Genomic DNA, 16,963 nt, shown 5'->3' with positions numbered 1-16,963 from the left:
CAATATGCGTAAGTGAGCAGTCCAGCCAAGGTATGACCTCCTCCCCCCTACCCCTCCCCTTCCCCTTCCCCTTCCCCATGGACTCAGCTCCAAGTCTACAGTGTCTCACAAGTTATAAATCTTTCTCCAGGGGACAAGTTCTTCCTCCTCTTGCCCATTGTTCTTCCAGCAGGAAGTTTCTAAGGAAATTCCAATTTCTTGGAAACCTTTGTTCTACTAGCCCTCTAGGCCAAGAGCGGGCGCAAATGAATTTCTCCCAGGCAGGTAGGTTCCAAAGGACTGCCTTGCCAGTCCGGTCAAGTCTCCCTCTCCAACCTTAATTAAATGAAATGTCCTGGAGAGCTTCCTGCTTTCCTCCCAACTCTGGTCCCTTCCCTACACACGCCAGGCCCAGCAATGACCTCTAAACATCCTCAGCTTGCTGCATTGGTGGCCACAGTAGCCTTGGCCACTTGCCTCAGCTTGTGGAGGCCCTGGGACCCTCTCCCTTTCCTTCTTCTTCCCCTCTGACACGCCCTTACCCCCAACTAGTTTTCATGCCAACTGGAGACTGTGCCAACCCAGAGCACCCCCAGAAGACAGAATTGTTGGGCCAAAAGCCTCAGGCATCTATCTGCCCAGCAAGTGGAAAGGCTCTGTGGGTGACGGCTGGAGGGAGTCTTGCTCTAGGGCCACGGGCTGGGAGATGGGCCCCCAGTTGTGGCATGTGACTGTGGTCTCATGCACATCTAGTGACTTTAAGCTGGTGGTTAGTAGTAGAGCCGGTTGTGCCCCTAATGCCCTCTTCCCTTGTCAGCTGAGGCCACCCTCATCCCTTTAATTAATCAACATGCACCGTGGGGGCGGGGCAGGAAGCCGACCCACCCTATCCCAGGAGGCCGGTCCAGGGAAAGAGCTTCCAAACCCATCTCCAGGCCAAGCCCCACCGCGCCCCTTAGTGGCAGAAGCTTTCACAGCAATCAGAACGCATTTCGGCTTTCAAGTCAATGGACTCCGGCTTCCCTTCAGTTCTGCGGAGGAAGAAGATACTCCGCAGTGAGCACACGCTGTCACGCTAGCGTCACTGACCTTCCTTGTAAGCCAGAGGAAGATGCCCGATCCCTCCCGTACAACCCATAGGCGTCTCCAGGAGCTCTTGTAGGGGTAATATGGGCACCTAGCGCTCTAGGGAAGACTTCGTCTGACCTGCCTGCTCGCTTGGTAAACCCCAGCTACTTAGAGCTGAGCTTTCACTCGGCAGGATCCTAGGATGTTCCCCTAGCCCAACCTCCCTGCTCAGATACTTAGAACTGCCCACGGACGACAGACAGGGCACCACCACAGGCTTCAGACTGGGCAAGAGGTGTGAAAGAGAGAAGAGAAAGTGGGGCAGGGGTGGAGGAGGCCAGGAGTTAGCTTTCAGTTTCCTGGCTTTTGAAAGGGGGAGGGAGAAGAGGAGTGGCCCGGAATTTTGAGTTTCCATTTCCTGAAGTTTAGAGAAGGGAGGGGCCTGTGAAGGACAGTCGGTGAGTAAAAGAAAACCTTGGGGGGGGGGTCGGGAGGGGGGCAGGGTGGCATATCCGGCCAGGAACTGGAAAGTTGGAGGGTAGCCCAGGAAGAGGAGACTCTACCCCCTCCCCCCCCTCCACACAGAGGAGTCTGGGCCCCACCTCACAATCGAATGTTGAGTTCTGACCAGTATGGTGGGGCTCCTGGCCCCCCAGTGGAGCCTCTGTCCTCCCTTCTTAGAGATGTAGGCAGACCTACCTAGAGGTTGGAGTCCCTGTACTCTTTCCCTACATCGCCTCTATCCACACAGCAGCATTAGTACCTCTCTGTCCGTTAGGGCCTGGTCAGCAGTCCTCAGAGACTTGGGATGAGGGCCACCCGTACTCAGGTGGGTGGGAGGGGCCAGCCCCCACAGAGATGCCAAGGAAGGACAAGGATGCTCTTTCTCTATCATCCCATTCCCTGGGCCAGAGGTTGGGTGGAGAGACTGGACTTTGGGTCGAATAAAGCTGTCAGAAACGTCAGCCTTCCTCCAAGGTCACCCCACTTTCTGCTCAGAACTGATGGTGTGGGGCGATACTGGAAAGTTGGGGAGACTTTGACAGAGCCTCTCTCAGCTCTTAGTGAACTCAGCTTCAGAGGCTAGTGAAGGGACTCTGGCCCGCTGGAGCGTGGCAAGCGTGGCTCCGGCAGGCCTTGTCCTTCTCCCCGATCCCCTCTGCCTTGCTACAGACCCTTAGATTATATTCCTCAAGCTGGCCACCACGGTCTAGTTCCTCATGTGGCCAATTCCTCCTCCCGAGGCTGGCTACCAAGGTCCAGCTACCAAAGGACTGAAGTCCAGCAATCAATCGGAAGACCCCTTTGGCTCACCTAATTAATATGCCCAATTAAAATCCAACCTCATGCTAATTCAGGGTTTCCCATTTTTGTCTTTACAAACGGGGCATTTGCCTATGGGCCACATCTGTCTACTCTCTATTCAGAGACAGTCCTTTGTCCCTCAGGACAAATACTCCTCACCACTCTCCCTGCCCCCATCCCCCATCTCTCTTGTTCCCGTTCCCTTCTTCTCCCTCATTCTCTACCTCCTGTTTCTGTCCCTTATCCCTGCCTGTCCCTCTGGAGCAAATAAATCTCCGTTGTACTGAGAACTTGGTCTTGGGAGTCCTGAGCCTTCAGGTATGATCCTGGAAAACTCAGAAGCCACCAAAGCCAGTGGCTTTCAGGCTCTCATCCCTGTAATTAAATAAAGAAGTTCACAGACCACAGAGTTTTAGCGATAAAATCATTGTAAAGTCATAAGTGGCATCTTAAGAGACAGAGTGCAGAGCAGACCCCAGTAAGCAGGGGGTGTCTCTAGGAATGAGCTGCCATCAAGCTGCTAGTCCAGGCACTTTTTGGAGGAGGACTGATGGCCAAAACTGGGGTGAGACACAGAAAGAGGGAGAAACTAGTCAGTCCAGCTGGTCCAGCCAAAAGGCATCCAGGTTCCTCTCTGCAATTTTGAGTTCGTTCTCACATATAACTTCCAAGCAAAAGTGAGAGACAAGGGGCCAGAAACAAGAACTCTCTTCTGCTGTCTCTGACATTCTTGGGACAGCTGTTTTGGGGGTCCCTAACCAGCTCCCACATTATGACCCCACTAAGGGTCATGTAGTGGCCAGATCATCTCTGTTCTTAACCAAGTGAACCCCTGTGTTCCCTCCTATGCCCGCAGCTGCTCCTTCCCAGTGCCGCCCTCTCTCTTCCCCCAGGTCCCCCGTCCAGTCTCTGCTTGCACTTCTCATGGACCTTGGCCCCTCACTGCGTGCTGGAAAGCAGTCTCTTCCTTGGAGGGTCCTGAGTCAGAATTTGGAATCCAGAGGATCCCCCCCAGCTCTAACTTTTAGGGAAGAGATGTAAAGACAAGCGCCCTGCACATCCTCCTGTTCTCACCTTTGTCCCAACCCTGGTCCTGATGAGGGCAGTAGCATTACAGAGAGCCACAGCCTTGGGGGCCACTGAAGATGGACCCTGCCATCATGATGGACTCTGAACCCCATCTCTTAGTCAAAGAACAATAGGATCTAAGTTCTACCTCCCCCTTTAAGAAGCCCAATACTATTAATCTGCTGAAGGAATTTAGCAATACAATGGTCCTTTATGGCATACTACGATAGCCACAGACCAGTGCCTGATTCAGTTCTCATCAGAGTGCCCTTTTCTCACAGTAGAAGGGAATTAACACGGAGATCCACAACTGAGTAGAGAATGAGAGACTTGCGAGCACTCAGTCCTGAATGGGATGTCTTCATCAATGCCCTCCCTCTCAGGGCTCCGAGATGTATGTGGAAGGTTGGTGGGAGCCAGAGGGGATGGGTGAATCCAAGGAAGAGCTGAGACACATAGCAACTCACGGAGACCCTAGGAGCACACATAAGTTGTCAATCAGACGAAGCCCCAGCACTGAGAAGGGAAAGTGGACATGGGCTCCCACCCCTTACCAAAAACCTATCTGCAATCGATATCAGATGGAAAAGGGAAAAATCTGTTTTCTCCAGTGAAGTCTCACTAGTCTGTTAGCCGCAAGTCAGGGCAGGTCCATGCCCAAGAGCGGTTGGCCAACACCAAACTCCATGGCATTTTTGTGGACTTTTCATCTCATTCTGCTTTGTTGGGGGGCATATGTTGCATATTGGTCATTTTGCTCTTGTTTTGTTTTGTTTTGTTCCCTTTTCAGGACAGGGTTTCTCTTCTGTATAGCCTTGGCTGTCCTGGACTCACTTTATGAGACCAGGCTGGCCTCAGACTCACAGAGATCTGCCTACTTCTGCCTCCTGAGTGCTGGGATTAAAGGCATGTGCCACCAAGTTGGGCTCATATTGGCCATTTGCTTATTTATTTTTATTTCTCTTTTTGTGTTTTCCTACGGGTATTTTTGTATGTTTCCTTTTTTTTTTATTGTTTGGATTGTTGATGTTTTTTTAAGAGAGAGAATGGACATAAAGTTGGGTGTGGAGACAAGTGGTGAGGATCTGGGAGGAACTGAGGAAAGGGAAATGTGATTAAAATATAGTTTGAATTTTTTTTTTCAGTTAGAAAGAAAGCTGCTTGTAAAATGGAATTTCTCAGGAGCAAAGTAGTGTCTGAAAAACCACTTTCACATAGTATGGAAAAAAACTAGGGCCGGCTACCATCTGTTCTCACGAGGTATGAGGCATGGCAGCTTACCGTGTGAAAACAGTAAAAGGATGTGGGCAACCGCCCTTTTGCCTGTGGCCTCAGGAGGTAGGTCTCAGATTAGGTTGCTCTCTAGGGCTCTGAAGAGGAGCTCAAAAGAAGGATGCCTGTGGAATTTTCCAGTTGACTTAGGGAGGAAAGGGGGATGGGGCTGAGGTTCTGGGAGTCTTAGAATTTCCATTTTTCCATGATTCTCAGGGCAGTTGTCTTGTTCTGTGTCAGCTTCTCCAGCTGGGCTCACTTCTGGCGGGGGGTGGGGGGGGGCGCATAGATTTGGGAGGACTGAGGGTGAGGGCAAACTTGGCCTGACATTCTTGCCTCTGAGATACAAGCAGGTCCTCCAGCTTCCTTCCAGAAGATCCAGGGCTTGTGAATGGGTAAGGGAGCCTGTGCCCAGGGGCAGGGTAGCCTGAGGGTTTCTGGAAGATTCCCAGGCCCTCTTTGGTATTGGCCACTCCTGTCTCATTGAACAGTGCCCTTGCTCAGCCTGTGTCCTGCTAGCCTGCCCCTTTACCTGCCCTTCAGGGACAGGCTCCTTCCAAGTTGCTGGGCAGCAGAGAGGCACCTGTGGCAAGAGGTCAGAGCCCTAGGCTCCGGCCCTGAGGAGGAGGAATTCCAGCTTTGTGCTGAACAGGACTTGACATTCCAGGATTAGGAGCAGGTGACACAGCAGTTCTCCAAGCAGTGTCTTCCACCTGAGAACCTTAGATAGGCTAGGCAAGGAACGGAGATGCTTGGCAAGGGACACATCTCTGCTATGACAGAGATGGTATTGGAAGGCTGGTGATGTGTGATCCGTCAAAGAATTCACCAAGACAAAAAGGCAGAGGTTAAAGGGTGTATTAGGGACAATGGCTCAGCTGCCATAGGCTGGATGGTGAAGAGGCACTTGCAGAGGCAATCCCAAGGTACCTATTTTGCAGGGCGCAGTGTTCTACTCAAGCAGTTGGATGGCAGTTGAATGTCACGGTGCTCTGGCTGTGTCCTCCTCCTCCTCCTTCTTTTATTAATTCATTCATATTACATCTCAATGGTTATCCCATCCCTTGTATCCTCCCATTCCTCCCTCCCTCCTGCTTTCCCCCTACTCCCCTCCTCTATGACTGTGACTGAGGGGGACCTCCTCCTCCAGTATATGCTCATAGGGTATCAAGTCTCTTCTTGGTAGTCTGCTATCCTTCCTCTGAGTGCCAGGGGCCTCCCCATCAAGGGGACGTGGTCAAATATGGGGCACCAGAGTTCATGTGAAAGTCAGTCCCCACTCTCCACTCAACTGTGGAGAATGTCCTGTCCATTGGCTAGATCTGGGTCAGGGTTCGATGTTTACTGCACGTATAGTCCTTGGCTGGTGCCATAGTTTGAGCAGGACCCCTGGGCCCAGATCTGCCTGTCATAATGTCCTTCTTGTAGGTTTCTAGGACTCTCTGGATCCTTCTATTTCCCCATTCTCCCATGGTTCTCTCACCTAAAGTCCCAATAGGATGCACTCCTTAGAATATACCAAGAAGAAGCTCCAGCACACAACAGGGACATATGCTCAACCATGTTCATAGCGGCCTTATTCATAATAGCCAGAACCTGGAAACAGCCTAAGTGTCCCTCAGTAGAAGAATGGATAAAGAAACTGTGGTACATTTACACTATGGAATACGACTCAGTTATTAAAAACAAGGAATTCCCAAAATTTGTGGACAAATGGATTGAAGTAGAAATGATCATAATGAGTGAGTTCACCCAGAAGCAGAAAGACTCAAATGGTATATACTCACTTATATCTGGACACTAGCCCAAGGGGCATGTCCCATGAAAGTCCATCTTCTGGGGAGAGACATATGTGCAGCTCACATCTGGGTAGATACCTTCTGATCTTGCTGAGGAGTGAGGATTGGCTGTTTGAGGAAGGCTCCCTAGGGGGGTCACACTTCTGAGAGTCTGAGTTACTAATGAGGTCAGAATGCCCTGAGACATTGTGAGTGAGGACAAGGAGGCAAAAAGCAAGAGCTTCCTTCTCTGTGTCCTTCATATAGGCTGCCACCAGAAGGTGGAGCTCAGATTTAGGGTGGGTCTTCCCAGTTCAAGTGATCCAATCCAGAAAAATCCCTCATGGGTGTGCCCAGCTGTTTGGGTTTTAGTTGATTATAGATGTAGTCAAGTTGACAAGCAAGATTAGCAATCATAGTCCTGAACCTAGTCACCGTGGATTTGAGGAACAGCCAACACTGGCCCATTAACATCTTCATGACAATGATCTGAACCCCCAAATGAGGGCAACAGTCTGTGATGCCCAGGCTGTCCCTGGAACAGAAGTCACCATATGGGAATCAGTTTGTCTGCTTGAGTAATAATTTGTTTCCACTTAGGCAAGATAAAAAGGGGGAAATTATGGAGACTTTGGGAAGAAAGAGAAACTCCTAGCCCAGGAGTCTGATTAAAAAGCCTCTCACAAGCTCAAAAGCAAGAGTTCAGTTCAGCCATTAAACCTTCCCAGACAAGCAGGTATACTTTAGCTTACTAGAGATCTCTGCCAAGAGGCCTATCTACCGATCAATGAATCACCGTTTATGATGCCCCTGAAGTTTTTTGGCTAGAAGCCACTTTTACAGCCTCAGCTGTAGGAAAATTTTGGTCAGTTTTCCTCCTTAGCTGTAGTACAGCCAGTCCCTAGAGAAGGAACCCTGGGCTCCCTCCCCTCTTTCTTCCAGTCCTGATCAGTTGCCTGATCAGCTTGGATGACCCAAGAGATGAAGTGAACTAGAAGGCATTCTGCATCCAGCACTAGAGATCCTGCTCTGGACCTTTCCAGAGCTAAGACAGGCAATAACAGTATAGGAAAGCAGGTGAGAGTAGCATATTACATCATTTTTTGATTAGCTAAACAAAACATTTCTAACTGGCCTTTAATTTGATTGCTCCTGCAGTTGGGGGCTTTACAGAATATCCAGGCAATAAAGTATACAAAGGTAGAGAAAAGAAGACATACAGTCGTAACAATGTAACAAGTTATTCTGACCTCACAGAGTGTCAGTATTGAGTCCTTGGGAGGCAGAGCCTAAGAACCTGAACTTAGCTTTACCTTATGATCAAGATGGAGACTAAAGACACAATGACTTCAGTTGTGTTAAAGATGGAAAGCGCGTGTCAAAAGAAGAGCTACAGCTATGCTAAAAAGTAAAGTAGGTCTCAACAGAGGGGCTATGGTTATGCAAAAAGTTAAAACAGACCTCAACAACTTGGCAGCTTACAAATAACTATAACTCCAGTTTCAGGTGATCCAATGGCCTTTTCTGGCCTACTCAAATGCCGCATGCCATGGTGTATATACATCCATGCAGACAAACATTCATACGCATAAAATAGAAATAAATCTTTCTTAAAAATATTTCAACACCCCAGGCATGGTGGCATGTGCCTTTAATCCTAGCACTCAGGAGGCAGAGGCAGGAAAATCTCTGTGAATTCAAGGTCAGCCTGGTCTATAAAGCAAATTCAGGATAGCCAGGGGTATTACACAGAGAAACCCAGTCTCAAAAAAAAAAAAAGCCAAATATATTAACACAATAAACATTAGTTTATGGCCATTCTACCTTCTCTATTGAAAACCTGCAGTTTCCCAGGACTATTGCCAGAAAAGTTATTTGCATAAAAGACACCTGTGCAACCCTATCGGCACTTGGTTTTATTTTATCAAATTATAATCCCATCCAGAGCTACCTTTTAATCTTACTCATTAAAAAGGTCAAAGAAAGAAAAGGTTTCTTATCAAGAGTTGAAATTTAACTTAAAAGCAGGGCATGGTGGCGCATGCCTTTAATCCCAGCACTTGGGAGGCAGAGACAGGTGGATCTCTGTGAGTTCGAGGTCAGCCTGGTTTACAAAGGGAGTCCAGGACAGTCAGGGATAAAATGGAGAAACCCTGTCTCAGGGGGGAAAAATGATTTAGGAGCCAGATTATGGGGTGAAAGCCTGCTAGCTCAGAGAGGCAGAGAAAACACCCATCTGACCTTCCTCCAATTAAAGGTGTGTGCTAAGGTTGATGTCGATGCTACCCCCGACCAGCAGGAAAGACACCAACACCGGGAACTCTTCTTGCAGCAGTTTATTCAGGAACTTTTGACTACCGGAGTGACCCTGGGAAAAGCTCCCACAGAACCTTTATAGTGTGCCTGGTCCTATCAGAGACTGCCACGTTGTCACTCTTGGTTGGTGCATTCGGATCACGCCACCTCACGCTATGCTTTGTTCGGATCACGACACCTCATGCTATGCCTTCAGGCATGCGCGTAAGGGGCTCGATCAAAGACGCATTGCACATGCGTATAAGGGGCGCATTGCGCCGGGGAAGCAGCAGGGGGCGCTGCTATCTGTGGCTCTCCACAGGTTGAGCCACAATACAACTAGCAACAGGGTTTCCAGGAAACAACACAATCTCAGGGTTCACAGTGTAATAAAATGTTACAGCTTCCCACCAATCAGGATTCAGGGGTAAGGAACTTTTCTAGGGACATTTCCCTATATGGTACACTTATCCTGTTCCCATCGGTGGGTTTCTCCAACTGGGAAAGGCAACTTGCCTAGCATTCATGTCTCAACTTGCCAACCAGGATGTCAGTTACCCACGTGCGTGTCTCCTTCTGCCAAGCAAGATGTCAGTTACCCAGGGAGGTCTTGGGAACTTAAACTTTATATGACCCCTATTCAAAACAGAAGTTTTATTCCAAATGGCTTCGGCTTGGTTCCTTCTTTAAATGTCACACGTGGCACTGCTGCACCGTTTACACCACTCATCCCTGGGAAGCCCACACCCATGTCTCTTGAATGAGGCACCTTAGTTCCCTGAGCGCTTATCTTTCTGCTTTTAATTTTAGGCCCATCCTACAGTTTGTTTCTGCATCAGGACCAAGGATCTGTTTTTACACATGTGGGGGTCCCTACAAGACTCAGGGGAGTTCTCAGGCAGCTGCTCCCACTGAAAAGATGCCTTGAAGATTTGGGACAGTGCTCAGCTGGAGCCCAATTTGGCTAGACCTGCTTAACTATGTACACCCTAACCTCTGCCCCTGTTCCGTCCTCATACTTTACCTCTCAAGGTAACCTTAGGTTTACAAACTATCTGTTAGGCCTCCTCTTACCCTGTGTGTGTGTGTGTGTGTGTGTGTGTGTGTGTGTGTGTGTGTGTGTCCATCCATGTAGGCTTTAGAGTAGGCAGGGGAAAGTGATCAGGATGAGGTACAAATGAATCAGGATGAGTCTGATTTTGGTATCAGTCCTGGGCCAAGACGTCTGGAGTCTGACCCAGATCATTTTACTTGAGCCATATTTAAGCACAGCACAATTTGGGAAAAGTTTTCAGATAACAATTTACTTAGCACCATGTGAACAGCCAAGCCTAAGAAGTGTTTACATTGAAACTCTTTCCATATGGCTTCGTCCATAAGATGGTTTCTTGTTGACCTAGAAACAATGCTCAAGGTAAGGGTCTTGGGAGAATGACTGAGGTAAACATAATGCCTGTGGGAGTCAGGATTGTCCTGGCCCTAAGATGACACAGACGTCACTTAGGCTGTTGTAAAGTACAAGTGACATCTCTCACAAAGAAGAACTTTATAGCCCAGGAGCAATGCTCAAGGTTTTGAGGGGATAAGAAAGCATAAATTCTTGAAGATAGAGGCCGAGCCTGCCTCATCAGACAGCAAAAGATCAGCAGGTTGTAAACTACATGCAATCCTGGCATTCCAGGAAGAACATCTGGGCACCTCCTTCCGCTGAGAGGTAAGCTGTGTGTTTTACTGTCTTGACTTCTCCAGTGCTCATCTGTGTGCACAAGATCTACATGTGTGGGACTCTGCTGACTCAGGCTGAAATCTGCCTTCTCTGGATAGTCATTTCCTGTTCAATCTATGAAGAAGGGTCTCCCTTTCCTAGCGGGGTCCTCACTCAGCGGATTTGGGAACACCAGATTTTGTAAGAGGTGTCACATAGTTCTAGAAGTCATTACTTTACACATAATTAAGAACTGTTTTATCCTTTTGTGATAGGCCCAGTGATATTGACTGTAAACAAGGCACAGTATGTAGATTAAGTATCCTGGTACCCTTAGCCCTAAGGACTCAGACACATTCACTCTCATGACCCATTCCCACTGCCCAGGCTTTATAGTGTTTGGTTTGTTTACTCAGTCTAACACAACCAACTCAGACTCCTCATCCCGGGAAAAGAAGGGCTCCTGAGGGACACGCTGGCCTTCCATGACTTCCCACTGTTCAATGAAATAGGGAATTACCTGACCCATCATGGCAAGACCAGTGCAGACCGCTGGGTAAGCACCTGCCCAGTCTGTATCTCACAGGGCCTCCCTTCAGGCTTCAGCCTGCTTCCCATGCCCAGCCTGTCAAGGTACAGGAAACAGAGAACTGTAACACTGTGGTACTACCACAAGCCTTTTGAACCCCCACCTAAGTTTCCATTGCCTTCTTATTCTAACAATTTCATTGACCTTTAGTTGGTTTCGGGAGTTTGTTGGCTTTCTGTGCAATGACCTCAGCATGAAGAGCAGTAAGACTTTTATGTCCTGTGGGTTCCTGAGTCTTCACTGCCTATTGAGACCTGCAGCCTCATTCTAAAAAGAGCTAATATAACACCGGGTGTGAGAACTCATTTCCCACCTCCGCTGGAGAGGCTAGGAACATGGCTTTGTGTCCATGCTCCTAGCCTCACTCCTAAAGTACTCTAGCCCGCTGCCCAAGTGAGAAACAGGACCTCTGCTCTCAAGCTGCGTCCATTTAGTCTGGAAGCAAGCAGGGCCCAGACTGAACCCCTGGACATGGAACCCAGCCCTGCCATCATGAAACAACATAATGTGTGTTACTCAAGACAGCTATGGCCAAGACACAGGTGTAATGCAGACCTGCCTGCCTGCTGCTGCTGCTGGGTTAGAGGTAGACACATTTATAACCGTGTACTGTGGGCACCATGATTGGCTATGCTTGGCTAACAGCCACATGGATCAACTCTCACTTGTCCTTAAAGCCTGAGCTATGATCTGACTGCCTGAGACGGACAAAAAGACCAAATAACAGATACTGAAGATGTCACAGGTGTCTAGAGCTGAAGGAGAGTGAATACTTTGGACTTGTAAATTCACTTCTTTCTCAGAACCTAAAATATTAATTTCTAGAGAAACCACAGGGTATGCACACTAGAGGTGTGTGTGTGTGTGTGTGTGTGTGTGTGTGTGTGTGCGTGTGCGTGTGTGTGTGTGCATATCATACCTATGCGTATACATGACCTTTTCTCAGCATAATTAGATGCTTTTGGAAAGTGGAAGAACGCTCTGCCTGCCCCTAGCATCAGCTCTGAGGGAAGAAACCCAGCGGTACCCCACTCCTAGCTTGATAACAGGACATAGAGAGCTATGTGGCTAGCTGAGAGGGCAGAGGTGTGGACTGGCAGGCAGGACTCAGTGTAGCAAAAGAAAAGTGGAGACCTTGGTTGGGAGAATACAAGGTTTATTAGATTCAACTTAGGGGGGACATTGAGCCCCTGGGAATGCCCCAAAGACCCCAGAGACTTATGCATCCACAGTGGTGGTATTATAGTGTGGAATTCTGCCTCTTTCCTGTGCTGTCCACCTGCATCCAGGGCCAAGAACAACATGAAAATGGGGTCCCAGGAGGTACAAATCTGAAAGCCCAAGAGGCAAGTGGACGCCTACCCAGCAGGGACTGGAACAAGGACTAAAAAAGTTGTCTTACACCCTACCCCCACCTCAGAGTACCTACAACCCACAATGCATCACTAGAGGGCTCAAGGGAGGAGTGATTACACATTGGGATACAAGGAGGAGGGCAGGAGTAGCAGGAAGTGCCATCACAGCAAGGCCTGCAGGAGGACTGAGGCCAGGCTGCACAGAAACACCCCTGCCAGGGTCCAGGTGCTGCCCCCAGTGGGAACTGCTGCATTGCAGAGGTCTTCCTTGCAACAGGAAATGTTGGAGCTGATGTCAGCACCCATGATCTGAGTATTTTCAAGAGGCATCGTATTCCTAGGGCAGGTGGGAAGGCAATACTTGCTTCTTGTTTTCACTTTGTGAGAGCCTGCAAGACATCAAGGAGTGACCTCACAGCTTATGCAGGAAGGAGCATGCCAAAGTCTGAGGCACATGCCACCAGGCCTGGGTGGCCCAGCCTTGTCTCTAAGGCATATTGAAGCCAGACATGGTGGCACATACTTGTAATTCCAGAATTTGGAAGATGGAAGCAGGAGGATTTTTATGAGTTCGAATGCAACCCGAACCACATGGGGGAGTTCTAGGCCATCCTGGGGCTGGAGTGAGACCCAGTCTTAAGAAACAAAACAAAACAAAAAAACAAAACCATGGGCTGGTGAGGTGGCTTGGTGGATAAACTGCTTATTTGTGCAAGTGTGAGAATCCCAGTTCCAACCCCCAGAGCCCTTCAAAGATGGGCAGGATGGTGGCCTACTTGGTTTTGTTTGTTTGTTTTCCATGACAGGGTTTCTCTGTATAGACTTGCCTGTCCTAGACTCCATTTGTAGACCAGGCTGGCCTCCAATCACAGTGATCTACCTGCCTCTGCTTCCCAAATGCTAGGATTAAAGGTGTGCATCACCATGCCCAGCAAGGTGGCCTACTTGTAATCTCAGTGCTGAGGAGGCAAAATGGCAGATCCCTGTGGTAAACTCACTGGATAGAGTAGCTGAGCCTGTAAGCTTGGGGTTCAGTGAGAGATGCTGCTGCAGTAAATAAAACAGATGCCAAGGAAGAAACCCATCAACCCCTAGGCTCCATACACTTGTACTCACAAGTGCATGTGCACTCACACATATACACACACACACATGCACATACACACACTGTGTTGAGGGTTCCATCAGTGAACTGCTTGCATGGAAGCCCGAGGACCCAAGTTCAATGCCCAGCACCCAGGTAAAGAGACAACCAGGCATGGTAGCTCTGCCTATGATCATCGTGTTGAGGAGGAGGCAGAAGGTCCCAGGAGCTCTCAACCAGCCGCCCAGCCTACTTGGCAAACACCAGATCCCAGTGAGAGATCCTGTTTCAAAAACAACATGGTTGCCACTAGAGGAATGGCTGGGCAGTTAAAAGTACTTGTTGCTCTTGCAGAGGCCAAGGGTTGGATCTTGAACCCATATGATGGTTTACAAGAATCCACAACCGCAATTCTAGGAGCACCACACTCATTCACATAAAATAAACTAAACAATCCTTTCTAAAAAGTAGGCTAGGGACTGGAGAGATGGCTTAGCAGTTAAGAGTATTATGTGCTCTTCCAGAGGTCCTGAGTTCAATTCCCAGCACCTACATGGAATCTCATTCTGGAATATGTTGCCCTCTTCTCCATGCAGGTATACATGCACATAGAGCACGCATGCATGAAACAAATGAATAAAGTAAGTTATAGTTGACAGTGCTTAAGAAATGATACGTAAGGGTGTCCTCCAGACTCTACATACATGCACACATATGCATCCACACTCATAGATAAACACACATTCACTACACACACACACACACACACACACACACACACACACACACACACACACACACCGGGGGGAGGGGGTTGGCACAGTCTAAGATCACCAGTGCCATAGCAGAAAGGGCAGCTAGCCTCTCAGATTCCAGCAGTTCCCACAGGCATCTGTACCTAGGGGGGCTGCTCCAGGAGATGTCACACTATGCAAGGAAACAGGAAACTGAGTAGAGGGTGGGTCTGCTCCTGCCTTGTCTATCTGGAGGATATGCCTGGATGCTGACACTTCCAGGGATCTGGTTTGTCCCAAGGTCCCTTTTCCATCAACATTCCAGGCTCATTCCTTCAGCCTAAACTCCAGATTCCTTCATTAAATGCCAAGACTCACTAAATGCTCTCAGGTCTCCGGGTCCTTCAGGAGCCAGTGAGACCCTAGACATAGAGTAGGGACAGGAGCAGCTCATGGCTGCACTGGTGAGGGAGGGGGAGGATGGTGATGACAACCGTGAATTCCTCAGGGGCAGCCTGCGTTAGGACCACCTTCCAGCACATTCCTGGACACCAGGGCACAACCCCCACTTTGCAGGAGCCCCATTCCGGCCCCAGGAGTCCTCTACTTGTGGTGAGGGGAGCTATGGTTTATAAATAACTGGTCCACAACAAGTGCCGAGATGTTTTCTTCCAAGCCACCCCACACCCATCTTCATACAGACCACAGTAAACTCACCCACAGTGGCTTCCACATCCTGAGTGACACAGACTCCATCAGGGTAGGGGCAGGAAACGATATTGCAGGAAGTTTCAGATGTAGCCCCCCAGCAAGTGTAGCAGCGCAGTCCCTGAGCTGAGAAGGAAGCCAACACATGAGGGCCAGGGCATGGGCTCCTTCACCCAGACCCCTCCCCTACATCGGCTTTATTTCCACACAGCTGCTGGTCTATAGGACAGAGCAAGAACACTCCACCAAAGGGAACAGTGAGTCAAGAGCCCCTTGTTCAAATATGCTGGGTCCTAGCCAGCCCCACAGGAGAGACCTGGACCCCAAGAGGTATTAGGGAGACAGTCACCATAGCGGGAAGATGGAGATAGCTGATGTCAGAAGACGTGATGAGGGGATGAGTGAGTAGGTACTGGGCAGCACAAGGGCCAGCTGATGGGGAAGGCTGTTCTGCCCTCCTTCCTCCATCCTCCCCTGCAGAGCTGGCCCCTGGCCCTTGGAGCATGACATGCACTGGACTTCCCACAGCCAGTTCAAAGCTGAGGCTCACCATCAGACCTCCCACAGGACAGATGTAACTAAAAGTATAGGGATATCTGAGGGCTGAGAACAGCTTAGAGTACAGACGTTCTAGCATTTGGGGACTTTATGTAGCTCTGCTAGGACATAAGAAGGTCATATAATGAGAGTTGAGGATTCGAAACTTTTTTTTGGTTCTTTGAGACAATGTTTCTCTGTGTAGCCTTGGCTGTCCTGGACTCACAAGGCCAGCCTGGTGTACAAAGTGAGTCCAAGATTCGAAACTCTTAGACTTGGCAGCTGGGACAGGAAAAGAAACCTCTGCCAGCTTGTAAGTACATCAGCCAGTAGCCTGGCTGCAGTTAAGGGCAGCAGGGTAGCCTGAGGACAGCGCCTCCTGGTGGCCACAGTGTGTCTAGGCCTCAAGAAAGAAATGAGAGCTGGGCAGGAGGGTGCAATTATTGTTTCTGATGCTATGGGTCCTGAGGAGTGTCATCTTCCTCCTTACCGCACCTGGCTACTCACGGTAGAGGTAGTGAAGTTCAAGAGTCTGACTTGCCTGTGCTGAAAGTTGCAAGGACGGCGCTGGCCAGTTTACAGAACCAGGAAACCACCCTAGCATAGCAGGGTTCACATACCACAAGCCAATCCCCAAAGGGCATGCCCTGACCCCAGCACACCTCAGGCCCTGGGCACACAATGAAAATGCAAGTCCACCCACAACACTTAGTTCCTTTTAAAAATCACCTTGGCAACAGCCTGTCTCTCTCTCATTTTCTAACTCACCTCTCTCTGCACACAGTAGGGCCACAAACAGGATGAACACACAGCACTTCATAGCGTGGGAACTGTTCATCCTAAGGGAAAGCTTGGGTAGACAGACAAACCATTAGAAGTTGGAGCCAGTTAACAGCCCCCAATCACATCCCTGGGCTCTCCATGCCCTGCACAGGCTCAGGCATTCAATCTCCCTCCCTCCAAACCTCCACACGTTTCCCCAGGAACAGATAGCTGCCTGCTTTGCTTCTCCACCACCACCCAGCTTCCCTTCCTAATCCCAAGCTCCCACCCAGCGCTATCCTGAGGGCCCTTCCCTCTGCTTGCCACCCCACAGCCCAGCCTGATACCTCACCTCACTCCTGTCTGTGACCAGGCTGTAGGCACAGTGGAAACTTTTAGCTAGATGTGGGCTGATATAAGTACCCTACTGTCCCTAGGCTCCTCCCAGATGGTTTCCTAAAAAAGAGGGTTTTCTGTACTTCCTCCATGCCAAAAAACGTTATAACCCAAGAGTTGACTAGGCTTGTTCCTGACATGGGGAACTTAGACTTGTGAGGAAATTGAGGAGTTGCTCTTTATATAGCAAGGGAAGGAGGCGGCTTGTCCAGCCTTTTCCTTGTTTTGTTTTTAGTTTGTTTTGTTTTGCTTTTGTTTCCTTTTGGTTTTCAGGCAGGGTTTCTCTGTGTAGCCTTGGCTGTCTTAGAACTTACTCTATAAACCAGGC

The 16,963-nt window shown here is 49.2% G+C and overlaps 1 protein-coding gene across 2 annotated transcripts; it reads right to left on the bottom strand.

Annotated features, from left to right (window-relative positions):
- Positions 1-12,198: 12,198 nt before the first annotated feature.
- LOC311578885 (lymphocyte antigen 6A-2/6E-1-like) lies at positions 12,199-16,747 on the bottom strand. 2 transcript variants are annotated; one of them, XM_084748950.1, is made up of 4 exons: positions 16,592-16,747; positions 16,246-16,316; positions 14,950-15,066; positions 12,199-12,803 (listed from the first exon to the last, which is right to left on the bottom strand). In XM_084748950.1, the coding sequence occupies exons 2-4, from the start codon at positions 16,313-16,315 to the stop codon at positions 12,577-12,579; spliced, it is 414 nt and encodes a 137-aa protein (XP_084605076.1). In that variant the 5' UTR covers position 16,316; positions 16,592-16,747; the 3' UTR covers positions 12,199-12,576. The 2 variants fall into 2 exon arrangements, with proteins under 2 accessions (XP_084605076.1, XP_084605075.1); XM_084748949.1 differs by having other exon boundaries at positions 16,246-16,327; positions 16,592-16,745.
- Positions 16,748-16,963: the final 216 nt, after the last annotated feature.

Source organism: Acomys minous (assembly GCF_964271855.1).
Source record: "Acomys minous genome assembly, chromosome: 12".
Classification (NCBI taxonomy): domain Eukaryota; kingdom Metazoa; phylum Chordata; class Mammalia; order Rodentia; family Muridae; genus Acomys; species Acomys minous.
Note: the sequence above shows the minus strand (reverse complement) of the source record. Positions and strands in the feature narration are given on the sequence as shown.